Raw genomic sequence first — 13,372 nt, forward strand, 5'->3', positions numbered from 1 at the left:
TATCGAGCCTGCTTAATTTAGAGTGTGGAATTGTGCTTTCTCAGACATACTTCGTAATAGTTTGGCTTGTACTCCTCATACAGGCTATACTGGGTTTGAATTGAGCTGAGGAGCAACAAATTGTTGCAATATGACTGCAGAATTGCAAAAGCCTTTAGGTTAAGAGGCCAGGGCTTGAACCTGGGCTGCATTGAGAATGAACACCCACTGTATATGTGGTGCCAGCTTAACCAGCTGAGCTACTCGGCACCTTGTCTATAGTATTTCTGGACAGCTGATGATCTAAATAATCTATGTTGCAGTGGGACATGAGTTGCATTCAGATCTAAACATCAATTTAAGGTCAAGTAGTACGTTTGTAGGCCTGTGCTCATCTATGGTGTTGAATTATTTTGTTGGGTGTGAATATTTTTTGCACTATGTGTGTACTTAAGTGTAATAACAAATGTCATTTATTTAATTTAAAGTGTTATTCAAGATTTAGCACAAATTTTCAGAGAAACCTTTTAAAGAGGTTACTCAACCCTTGCAAAATGTATTTCAAGCAAAATTCTAAATCATTGCTAAATTTACATTCTAATGGTTTTCTCAATGACTAAAATTGTTGGCAAATGGCAAATCTACAATATTTACTCTGGAAGATGCACAATTCAAAGTAGCTGCCAATAAATTGAGCTTTGGGCCATTACATCTCTTTCTCTGTAAATATGTCAGAAATAATTCATTGTCAACAAATTGATGACATTTAGGAGCTTGCTGTTCTTTAGATGCTGCTAATGGTCTCAGTTTAATTCAGCTGTTGTGAGAGGGGGGTGATTGCAGAATGAATGATGTCAGACCTTTAACCATGAATACATTAAACCTGTTCCTTGCATGACAACAGGTTGGCTAAAAATACATTTAACTGTCACTGCTACTGTAGATGCACTATCTGCACTTCTTTGCAGGAACTGCTTGGTTTTTCTTAAGCTTGTGAGTGAAAATGACATTTATTTATGTACCTTGTATTTTTTTGTTGTTGTTTATTCGCATATTTATCTCTTTTCACTTATTTGCAAGCCGGTTTAACTTGAGCTTGGAGCCTCTGAGTGTTGTTTACTACTCTCAGCACTTTCCCTAAGGAGTCAGACCTGTTGTAATGGGACAACATCAGGGCAACCAGTGCCAGAGCAATGTTAATGTTTTTAAAACATCAGGATTTTAATCTTAAAGGGGAACTCCGGTATTTTTAAACCTAGACCTTATTTCTGGCATGAAATACGTTTATCTACTCTACTTTCACCAAACTGCTTTCGGTGAGTGGATGAACGTATTTCATGCCAGAAATAAGGTCTAGGTTTAAAAATACCGGAGTTCCCCTTTAAGTGGATGTGGGCATTTAGATTCAGTATCAGCACCAGAGATGTCGGAGGGCAGCTGGAATTTCCTTACAATGAAAGCAGGTTGTTTGCCCCACATTTGTTGAGGCCAGTTTTCATTATACTGTTTGTTTTACTTTTTCTAAAGCTTGTTGTTGCAGTGACTCTTCAATCTGTCTGTAAAAGGGTGACAGACATACTTGGACATCATAATCTTTGCAGTGTTCACCTCATTATGTATGCATCAAGGGATGGTGCCCTTCAAATCATGCACACTGGAGTCACATCTCTTGGGACCGACCTTGATGTTGCCTGCACGCTCTGACTAAAGGTTAATGTTTTACCTACACAGGGCACATTTTCATTTTGGTATTTAATTATGTTGTATTGGTGTCAATCTTGGCACCGCTGTGGCCACAGTCCCAAGTAGTCCGTTTCCTTCTGGTTTGATGCCATATTTCTTTTTCAAAGTACGAGTGTGGGTTTGAGATATTCCTACCATCATGCAGCCTCTTGTTTTCAAGTTTTCAGGTTTGGTCTGTACTGGTGCAAAGTTTAATAGGGGACTGAATGAATACCTTCATCAAGAGTCTTAACTGCTGGCCTAATGGTGATAGACATATTATTAGAGGTTATTGGGTTATTAGGGCCCAATCAGTGAACTGCGAAGGCCCTATTATTCCTGAAGGCGTTATTATTATTGTTTGCGAAACTTACTCCAAACCATGTCAATTTTTGCAGGGACGCCAGTCGTGGGGTGAAAGGGTGCAATTTGGCATTCGTGAACATTGGCGGTGCAAAATGGCTCTCTAGCGCCACCTACAACATTGCAATTATGCCAAACGAATGGGGTCATTTTGCCATACCCTGACGAAACTCAATACACGCCTTCGTCATGCCCAGATGCACAAAAACGCCTATGCACACCATTGTGCCAGGTCCACAGGAAGTCAGCCATTTTGAGTGGAACATGCGTTTTGGCCGTTTTTTGCCCGTTTCCACACCTTGCATTTGATCGAACTCCTCCTACACATTTAATGCTACAGGCTTCAAACTTGGCCATGTTACTCTTAAGCCATTGGTGACTAAAAGTTATGGGTGTGGCCGTGGCGAAACCTCAAAGTTCGATGACTGGCTATTGCTCGCCATGAAAAACAAAAAAGCTTGTAACTCCCACATACATTATCCAATCTACCCAAAACTTCATGTGTTGCACTTGGGCTCCACCCAGAACGCATACATATGACCAAATTTACACATGCTTATTGCGCCACCTGCTGGTGGCCAAATAAGTCACTTATAACTTCTCCATACATTGTCCAATCTTCACCAAACTTCATAGGCTACACTTGGGCTCCACCCAGAACGCATACATATGACCAAATTTACACATACGTATAGCGCCACCTACTGGTGGCAGAATAAGTCACTTATAACTTCTCCATACATTGTCTGATCTTCACCAAACTTCATAGGCTGCACTTGGGCTCCACCCAGAACGCATACATATGACCAAACTTACACATGCTTATAGCGCCACCTGCTGGTGTCCATAAACGTCTCTTTTTACGTCCGGCGGTACTACTCCTGACTGGGATTTTCACATCCTGCTCTACACTTGACGGACAGTTGTGCTGTGCGGTGCACATCGGACGGAGTCCAACGCCTACCCCGACGTGCACAGGGGTGCAAGGGCCTGGTCAGTGCTGCTTGCAGCCCTAGTTTACTTTTTTTCTAAGAAGGATTGCTAAAAAAAGTCCATCCATTTTCTATACCGTCAATCCGTTAAATGGGTAGCGGGTGGGCTGGAGCCTATCCCAGCAGTCATCGGGCGAAAGGCGGGGTACACCCTGGACAGGTCGCCAGTCCATCACAGGGCCACATATAGATAAACGAGACAAACAACCATGCACTCTCACACTCACTCCTAAGGACAATTTGGAGTCACCAATTAACCTGACATGCATGTTTTTGGACGGTGGGAGGAAGCCGGAGAACCCGGAGAGAACCCACGCATACACGGGGAGAACATGCAAACTCCACACAGAAAGGCCCCAGGCAGGGATCGAACCTGGAACCCTCTTGCTGTGAGGTGACGGTGCTAACTTAGGTGATTAACTTGAGATGATGATCCCTGTCTGGACTGAATCGGGAGAAACTTTTTTGCTCAGCCTTGGTGAAGGCATAGTTTTAGATATCTTCTGGTTTGTTGTCAACAACAGGATCATTATGTATGAGGTGTCTTCTCCTTGGATTTTATTGATACCTGACCGAGATCCTGAGCAGTAAGACTGTTTCTTTTCTCTATGTGTAGCCTCAACCTCAGTGGCTCCCAGATAAAGAATCTATTTGAAAACAATATGTCTCTCTGAAGATGACTTGAAAGGAGTGGTTACAGAACCACAGAAATTAAAAGTCCCCTCTGCCTCTTCAGATAATGACTGTTCAGGAGCAGTTTTATTCAGCACACAACTGCGAGGTTGTAAGACAGAAGTCTTCAAAGTCTCATTCTCTTTAGTGTTTAATACAACAATAATGGAGGGAGGTATTTAGTCACATACACATGACTAACATTTACATTTTTAGGTATCTTACAAGTCACATGATAGAAATCTAAATTTCAAGGTATTTGATTGGTTATGTAAAACCTGTATTCACTGGATGATCTTGGATCTAGTCACGGGAAGCTTTGTGCGTTCAGCTCCACCACGTCCTCAGCGGATCCAGATTTCTGAGGAGACGAGCAAAGAGTTCCCATTTACTTACGGGCAGTGTAAGTAAAAAGTTAGTAAAATGCATTCATATAGCACTTCTCTAGATACAGATCGACACGAAAATTTTAATATGATTTGGATAAATTTACTGAAAAAGTGTGCCGCTCCAGTCGGGTACAGAGGGTCACATTGAGCATGCTGCATCATGCATCTGTCCGTGCTTTAAAGAAAATAATAGATCATCAATAAATGAGAGGCTGTGCGCAGTTTGTCATCTGTCTCTGATGTCAGCTGAGCAGACAGTTGGATGTGAATACTGACAACAAATGACTGCGCCCTTCACTGACCCTGCTGGTGGCAGAGGAAGCCTGACTGCGCGACACAAATTCATTGAATAATCATTATGCCAGTGCACCACGGGGAATTGATAAACTAGCAAATTGACTGACTCCAATCGGGTCACAGTGTTCACATTTGTATCCCATCTAAATCCTTAGTGATTGCTAGAGGATAAAGCAGAGCCGTGTGTGAAGAGATGTTAGGGATGCGAATGAGCCACTTTAATTGAGTTTGTTTACCCAAATGTCCAGAAGCTAAAGCTAAACTCAGATATTAATCTTATACTGTATATATTTCTTTTATCTCAAGTCCTTTAAAGAGTTCAGAGTGTATTGATGTTTTTTTTAAAAACATCTCTGCAACTGAGGTTTTTGGCTTGAAACTACATTGAGGATTCCATGGCAACTGACTGTCCAAAAGTAAGTAGTTTGATACTGTATTACTTATTTTTATTCACTTTTTGTTACTGTTTGAAAGAGATGTGAAATATTTTGCAATATAATCCAAGGCAGGCATCAGCTCGATTAGCACTTACTACATATCAGTCAACAACAGTATACACAAATTAAAACGGACACTGATGCTGACTAGATGATGAGTAATACATCCGATCTCAACAGTAGAGTAATTTCTTTGGCGCATTATTGCAATCTGCTTTGGCTGATCGTGAACACTTGGTGTCCATTTTGCTTTTCATTAGAATTCATAGACCAGGGAACCATTCTGCTCGAAGCTGAATACATCACAGATTTAATTAATGCAGTGAAGCATCACTCTGTTGTCAATATTTATTGGTCAGTGGTGAAACAGATTGCAGGCAGTGTGTGTGTGTCAGTCTCACAGTAATTTGATAGTTTTCATAACAGTTTTACAGCTTAGTTGGGCAGTAATTGCAGGGCAGCTCTGGGATGTATGAATTTTGATCATGTGTAACTAATTCGCACTGGGTTGTATGTTTTGGAGACAATTTGATATTTATTGGTGAAATGATTGAAGCATTGTAACTCGATCAGTGAAAGTTACATCTATCATAAAGTGCTAAGTCTCAATGTTGGCAAAAACAATAATATGAATGCATTAAACTCTATACAATGTATTAGTGAGATAGTTATATATTATAAGCATTATAAATAGCAGTCAAATTGTCACACCACTTGTCACAAATACAGATTGGAACTGCTATTTTATTATTTAGAAAAATAATAATATTAAGTGGTATATTATGTTTTTTTCACAAGCTGCCACAATTTCCTCAGGTGTTAATGAAATGTCTGTGTTATGCTTTGGTCAAATCACAGAGAGACACCACAGCAACTAATTTGTTTTCCAAATGTTGACGTCGCTCTTCAAGTTGATCTTTTTAGTGGTTGGAATGACTCCCATCCAGCTCCACTCTGCCTCTCTATTCCTCAGAGTTAGCCTCTTTTGAGATATTTTGAGTACTTAAAAACTCTTGGAGCAAGTTGTGATTGTATGAGAAAGCCTGAGCTCAGATCAAACTGACAGAAAAATACTGGACTGGCTATTTTATTCTCAACTACTTGAACAACTGATGGGCTACTGATCCCTCTTTAAGGCATAATCTTGTTGTGAAGTGTCATGAGTTGAATCGATTGTTAAAACAAGCACAGCAGAACGTAACGTCCGCTGGCCACTGAGAACACGTGTTGCAATTCCTCTGTCACATGTTGGATCTACTGTCGCTCTATTCCTCAGTGTTTTAAGTTTTTAGCTGCCAGCATTAAGAACTGTTGCTTATATGACCAATATTTCACCAAGGTTTGTTTTTTCAGCGGCCGTTATCAGTGCTCTTCTTGTGGTGTTTTCAATTATAAATGGGAAATTGGAATTTGTAACTTCTAAATTTAAATGAGCAGCCAGATATCCTTGTCGGGCTTTAAAACTAACAGCAAAGTGTTGGTAGAGCAACATTAGCTTGTTTATTTCTCATGTGAAGTGAACTTTATAGCTAAAAGAGATTTGATGTTGACATCAAAGCAAGAATAAAAGAGCTTCAACTTCCTGGTTCTGAGGTACATCTTCTGATGTTGGACAGCGATGGTGAGAAAATGGGCTGGATAACTTTGTAAAGTAGCTTCAGCTTCGTTTCTAGATAGGGAACCCTAACTGAGTTGGTTGTCACTTCACATGCTCAAATATATTCTTTCAAGCACAGAAATGGGATTCTTTTTTTTCTATAATAGGTTCTCTTTAAGTACATTTGGCAACTAAAACAAACAAAACAGAAATAGAAGAAAAAGGATATATATATTTGCACCTCCCCAGTAAGGCTGTCATCGTGGTTGAACTAAATTTTGTACAAAAAGACAGTTTGGCTCGTGGTGAAACATATTTTCTGGTATAAGGAGATAAAATTAAGCCACAGCAGATCGGACTAAATGCATGAAACCCTCATCTGCACACAGACGCATTGTCAAACCGGCACGTGTGCGTTTCTTCCCTTCATTATTCTTTTATAGAGATAAAACAAATGTTGCTCACTTAATATGCACACGGTGGGTTATTTTATTTATAAGGTGTTCATTAAAAAACAATTCCTGACACTGTTTCATGCAGCTGCTTGGTGTGATTTTGCTGTTCGTGCTTCCATTCATCAGCACAGGAGGGTGGCCTGTATGTAAAGATATGCATGTGATCATCTTAACTCATTATATCCAATAAAATGTCCTGCTTGTCATTTTGCAACAAAAGGAATGGTAAGATACGTCTTAAATATGTGTACATACTTTGTTACATGAGCTTCGGAGAGGGCCGAGAATGTTGTAAACAACAGTTTTAAAGGCTCCGTTTCATCAAATGAAAAACAGGTTTCAATTAATAACCAGGCATTTCAAAATGGCAATAAATGAAGCAGATACCCAATACATCCAGGCAGGGTTCCAGGAAGGGAGAAAAAAAGCATGCTTGCAACGTGCCTACCAAAGATGATAAATGTCGGGTTTTACACTTTTATCTGATCTGTTTATTAAAATCATCCTGTTTTTAAGCCTTCAACCGGATTTACCATTTGTCTAAGTGGTAATTAAAATGGCAATAGCTCATGCTATGATATGAATGTACATCTATCACAGTCTACACAATGTTAAGAACAGTAGAGTTTCTTTTTAATTTAATTCTGAAGGATTTTCATTTTGATACAGTGCAGAAGTGTGTAGTATAAGCCCATTGAGCTGGCACGTTGGGCTGCTTGGTTTATTCAACCTCCTGTTTTTGTCCTTGGACAGACGTACTGGCCGGTATGAGCAGATCCTGCTTTTAAGTATAGTACTTTGGCAGTTTTTGAATGGCTGTACATTCCATGACCTATTTGCGGATGGAATGATTGCCCAACAAAGCTGTAATAATTTTCCATGTGGTCATTGCCAGCCTTCCCCTGTGTTTAGAATGTAACAGTGCAGCCTTGAGAGGCATTCACTCTGATTATTAATTTTTCTTTTCTGTGTTCAACATATCCTTCTACCCCTTGAGGACTATTCCAAAGAGCAATCTTCAGTGTGCTAGATGCTGTTAGAAAACAGATGTATTTGATGTGGTTCACAGTTTACTGTATGGACCCGTCGGTATCCTGCCAAGACTTTTAGTTATGGGTTGAAAAGGAAGAGCACAACACAATCCCATCCTCAGTGAATATCTTGATCAATTCTGAAGTTTCACTTACTGTTGTATTACCATACACGCTGCAGTGTTTGACTCGGCTCATCTTCTTTTCATGACCCTCTTCTTTTTAACCACAGAATTGAATAAATACTCCTCAAGGTTTAAGTCCTTGCTGTTTAAAGAGTCTCTTTGTTTGAAGATGTGTTATTGCTGCAAAACACAAATTGTTCCTTCTCCCGTCATTCATTGTGTAATGTTCACACTCTGGATTGTGGCTTTAAATGAACATGTGAACTGTGAGTCACATTACCAGTGTCACCTCTGTGGTTCTGATCCTTTTTGTGTTTTAAGCTTTTGAAAAAAGTCACAGAAAAAAAGCTGTGAACTCCTTACACGTTGTCATTTATATATGAGTTCAACAAAAGGTTAACACCTGAAGCTTTTTCTAACTTTTTTAGTTATTTCCAAAGCATAAAAGGGAGTATAAAAGAACATCTTAAAGTCTTGATTTATGTTACATACTGAAAATACTTTATATAATCATAGTGTTCACGATCTGAGCAGATGGTCCAGCGAAGATTAGAACTATACTGAGATAAACTAAATAAACTGTACTTGAACTGTTTATATTGTATCACTCATTTTTAAAGCAAAAATTCCAATATTTTTGGAAAACATAAATTAAGACATTTAGTGTAGGACACCAGCGGTTTTATTTACATTTTCTGATGCTCCATGGATAGTTAGAAATGGGCAAATTAACAAATAATAAATACCTATCTGAAATTTTTCATGAAAAGGCTTGAAAAAACATATGTTATGTGCTGTTTCTTTCTCTTCTTTTCTGGTCTTTTTTGGTATGTGTTCCTCAATTAATATTATTTTGACAGGACTCACCGTTAATTGAAATTAGTAAATCAAGCAGTATAGTAAATATTTCAGAGGTCATACAAGCCCACATAGACTGAAGATATTTGTTTCTGCCAGTTAATGTAACTTTATTAAAATATGTATATGACATCCTGTAGTCATACCTTTTGTAGATGCAGATATTAGATAAAACAGTCTTGATTTGCCTTGCATAATTTACACATCCTCAATTATTGATGGGTATTCCCTGAAGGCCAAGGGGACTGTAAAAGGCATAAATTAGATTCAGCCTGAAATGGAAGCATAAATACAGGTGTTTTATCTGTTTTGCAGAATGATAAAGAAACATTATTTTCCTTTTTTCCTCCATTGTGTGTTCTGCAGGTTTCATGGGACGCAATGGCTACCCTGGGCCCTGTGAACACAAGTACTGTGGCTTGGGACGCCATTGTGTGGTCAACCATGATACTGACCAAGGGGAGTGTAGGTGCTTGGATCACTGTAAACCGCACTATAAGCCCGTGTGTGGTTCAGATGGGAAGCTGTACCAGAACCATTGTGAGCTCCACCGGGCCTCCTGTCTCCAAGGACACAGGATCACCATAATGCACAGCGAGGAATGCTTCTACAAAGGTAAGAGCTCATCGGACCTTTCTCCAGTGATGGATGTGTTGAAAATAATTATATTTAATCTATGTTGGAAGTGTTATACAGCGAAAAATATGAAGGCAGCATCATAATTGGAGGCGATCTCTGGCATTGTCAACAAAATCATTGACATACGGATTGTTGATGTGAAAATACAAGCTCATACATCAGGTCTCAGATATGATGTGCCTTACAGAAAAATACAATGTGGAACATAACATAACATGTCAAATGCAGCCGTTTTTTTGGCACACCATAGATGATTCAACATAAAGTTCAAAGGACACAATTTGAAACCAGTCATATAGCTCTTTTTGAAATGCACTGCTTAATTTAGCGGCAGGAGCAGGTGGCTGTAGTGTTCATATTTCCCTGGAGAAGGTTGACTGCTCTCTACCATTGCTTGTATAAACACAGCAATTATTCTCGGTCCCTTGAAACAAGGCTCATCTCCCTTCTGTAACGCAACACATCAGAGCAGCAGGAGCTCCTTACGCTCTGCACTTTTGTTCCATTCAGGCCGAAGGGAATAGTTTCAGAATACTCACAGGTCGCATATGCATACTATTTACAAGACTCAACCTCTGCATTGATTTAGCAATGTTTCTCTGCATATTTGTTAACTTTTGAATGTAGAGTTTTAAGAGACAAGTAAAGGTTCTCAGATCTATACACTATTGGTACAGATAACAAAACTTTCTGGGGTTCTAGGTGTGTTCTTTGAAGAGACTTTTAAACCAATCCAATATGGTTGTGACCTCAACTGCTAGTAATAATACTTTTTCCATGCTTGTTGAACTATAAACAGTAATGTAATTTGCTATTGCTCTGCCTCAGTACAGATGCGTGCATAGTTCAGTTTTTAAGGTTCGATTTTGACCATTTATTTAAACCACAATCTTCTCCCAATATTCATGCATGGGAGGAGTTTTGAGTTATTGACTGAGATATGTTCAACAGCATGACGCTGTTTATGACAGTAAAGGTTTAGTTTCCTCTGTCGGAGATAATCTTGCTTGTAAATGTAGACAAATTCACTGCACAGGTGTTGCCTTTAAGTCACTTGAATAATGATGCGTTTTTTTTTTCATAAAATTGAGTTTTTATAAGACCACTGCAGCAGTCTGGACATGCCTTGGGCAGCTGCATGTTCACACAGTCAGAAAAATATGTGAGAGCAGATTTATTGGGAATTCAGCTACTTTAATATGCACTTAAACTTTACTGTTTTGATAAAAAAGATGAATAAGATGGATCTTTGGAGCATGTGTGCTGCTCTGAGGCACACTTAAGTCTAGTTTAGAGTATACATGCAGGAGTGATTTGTTTCCTAACTACATTATTTGGGTGTGTTAGTTCAGTTTTTAAGGTTAGATGTTGACCATTTATTTAAACCACCGTCTTCTCCCAGTATTCAGGCATGGGAGGGGTTTTGAGTTATTTACCGAGATATGTTCAACAGCATGATGCTGTTTATGACAGAAAAGGTTCAGTTTCCTCTGTCGGAGATAATCTTGCTTGTAAATGTAGACAAATTCACTGCACAGGTGTTGCCTTTAAGTCACTTGAATGATGATGCTCTTTTTTTTTATAAAATCTGGTTTTTATAAGACCACTGCAGCAGTCTGGACATGCCTTGGGCAGCTGCACGTTCACACAGTCTTAATGAGTTGCTTTTCAGTCACAATTTCTGATGTGTTTAACAGTCTGAGAGAAGAAACAGAAAAATATGTGAGAGCAGATTTACTGGGAATTCGGCTACTTTAATATGCACTTAAACTTTACTGTTTTGATTAAAAAGATGAATAAGATGGATCTTTGGAACGTGTGCTGTTCTGAGGCACACTTGAATCTAGTTTAGTGTATACAAGCAGGAGTGATTTTGACTTTTGTACAATTCAAGGGACACTAACATCTTTACATGCATTTTAAAGGTTTTGGTCTGACTGACGCAATTTCTTTTTGTTTCTTAATGTTTTCATTTTCTAAACGTGTTTACATGTGCTGTTAGTCTTTCAATTGTTTGTTCTCTTTTCTCTCATTCCCGTGGGATAGCACACTTAGTTATTTATTGAACACATCAAGCAGCATACTTTGAAAAAATGTCTTATTCACGATTTGCTGCTCTGTCAGCTTGACTTCTGTTGTTTAAGTTTGCTCAATAGTCATCTTAATTGTGTAAAAATACATTGTGTATTTATCTGCTATAACACAAGTATTTTAAAATACTTTTTAGTCAGCCACTTATCAAAGAGCCACTGAGCCTGTCTTGCTAGCTAAGAAGAGCTAAGAAGAGCTCCTTCACCAAACTGAGCTTGTTGATGACGCAGCAGCAGCACTCTGTATCATCTGTTTCCACAGCAACAGAAGACAACTTGTCTATCTTATCTGACCTCACTTGAACCTTGAAGCCTTTGTATCATCATCACAACTCAATGGTCTCTCTCTTGGTCACAGTGCAAAAAAACCCCCCAAAAAACTGTGTTCTCTGTCTATGGTTCCAGTTTGGGAGAAATATGCTCTTCTATAAATCACAGAGAACCCAAATACAATCTTCTTGCTACAGGACTTCACTTGTGGGCACCCAAACTTAATGGCATATATGACTTAAAGTTCATTATCAGTCAAACCTTTCTGTAAATACGTTGCAGAGATATGCTGCAATAGCAGCGTCAGCTCATAGCCTTGTACAGCTGGTAAGAGCAGGTGCACCACTCATACTCTCAAGAACAAAGGTCTTTCTGTACATTCTTCCTGCATTGCGCACCACTGCTTATGTTAGCTGAATATTAGTAAATTATATTGCTTTCAAAATGTGTGGAAACTGCTTACAAAAGAGCACTACATCTGTGGCATTCAGTGAATTATATGCACAATACCCACAAGCCTGGTCCTGAAATTCAAGGCCTGACACGAGTGCCACTAAAAACAACCTTAAAAAGGCAGCTGCATGAGTTGGCATACATAAAGATTGTAGAAAACATTTCAGGTAAGTTAGTGTTGACATTCAAAGCCTCTGTGTCATCCCAATCCCAGAAAAAGGGATTGAGATCAATGATATCCTGGTGATTGACAGCCGTAATCAGCCTCTTTCATGCACCCTGTCCAGTCCTTCCACCTCCTCCGCATCCAGTGAGCATCTATTCACCATGCAGAGTGGGATGTTTGACCAATGTCAGGCAGTCGATATCAGATCAACAGGAGCCAAAAGAACAAATGAAAGAAACACAGTCCGTCTTTTTTTCCTCATTGTATCCCTTTGCTCAGCCCAGACAGGTTTTCTTTTCACTGTGACTGATATGTAATCAATTTATTTCATTGGCTGTGGGGAGAGGACACAGCAGCCTGTTGAAGCAATTAGCAACTCTTCTATAAGCTTCATTTTATTCTCATCACTTTGAAATGGTTAGAAATCAATCAAATTGTAAATAATCTAAATATTTTTTCAATTTTGAAGGTTTTACATAGAGCAACAAAAATATTTCTTCATAGGTACTATACAGTAATTTTTTTCTTTTTTGCAACTAAAAAAGTACTAACGCAGACGGAAGAAATTAATAATTGAGCAAATGTAATAGACCTTACATTCCAAAGCTAGATGTAATTAAGTTTTAGGCCTTTATTAGTGGGTAAAATAGAATTTGTTCTCAATGGCATGTCAAATGTTAGACTTGATTATTTGTCCTTCAGGTAATGGGTTCAATTCATATAGCAAAATGGAGATGTATGCTCATTATCACAGCATAATAATGAATCTCTTCTCATTTGTTGCTATGTGGTTCTACATTACTTTGGTATCAGCTTTTAACAGCAGCTCTCATTTAA

The 13,372-nt window shown here is 38.8% G+C and overlaps 1 protein-coding gene across 1 annotated transcript in view; it reads left to right on the forward strand.

The window, feature by feature from the left end:
* The window catches only part of fstl5 (follistatin-like 5), a 175,131-nt gene that overhangs the window by 52,012 nt on the left and 109,747 nt on the right, over positions 1 to 13,372 (forward strand). Inside the window, exon 4 of the mRNA XM_072395234.1 lies at positions 9,284 to 9,532. Within this exon, the coding sequence (XP_072251335.1) occupies positions 9,284 to 9,532 (249 nt within the window). The remainder of the gene's footprint in view (positions 1 to 9,283; positions 9,533 to 13,372) is intronic.

Source organism: Leuresthes tenuis, unplaced genomic scaffold (assembly GCF_036924035.1).
Source record: "Leuresthes tenuis unplaced genomic scaffold, fLeuTen1.0.hap1 SCAF_11, whole genome shotgun sequence".
NCBI lineage: Eukaryota > Metazoa > Chordata > Actinopteri > Atheriniformes > Atherinopsidae > Leuresthes > Leuresthes tenuis.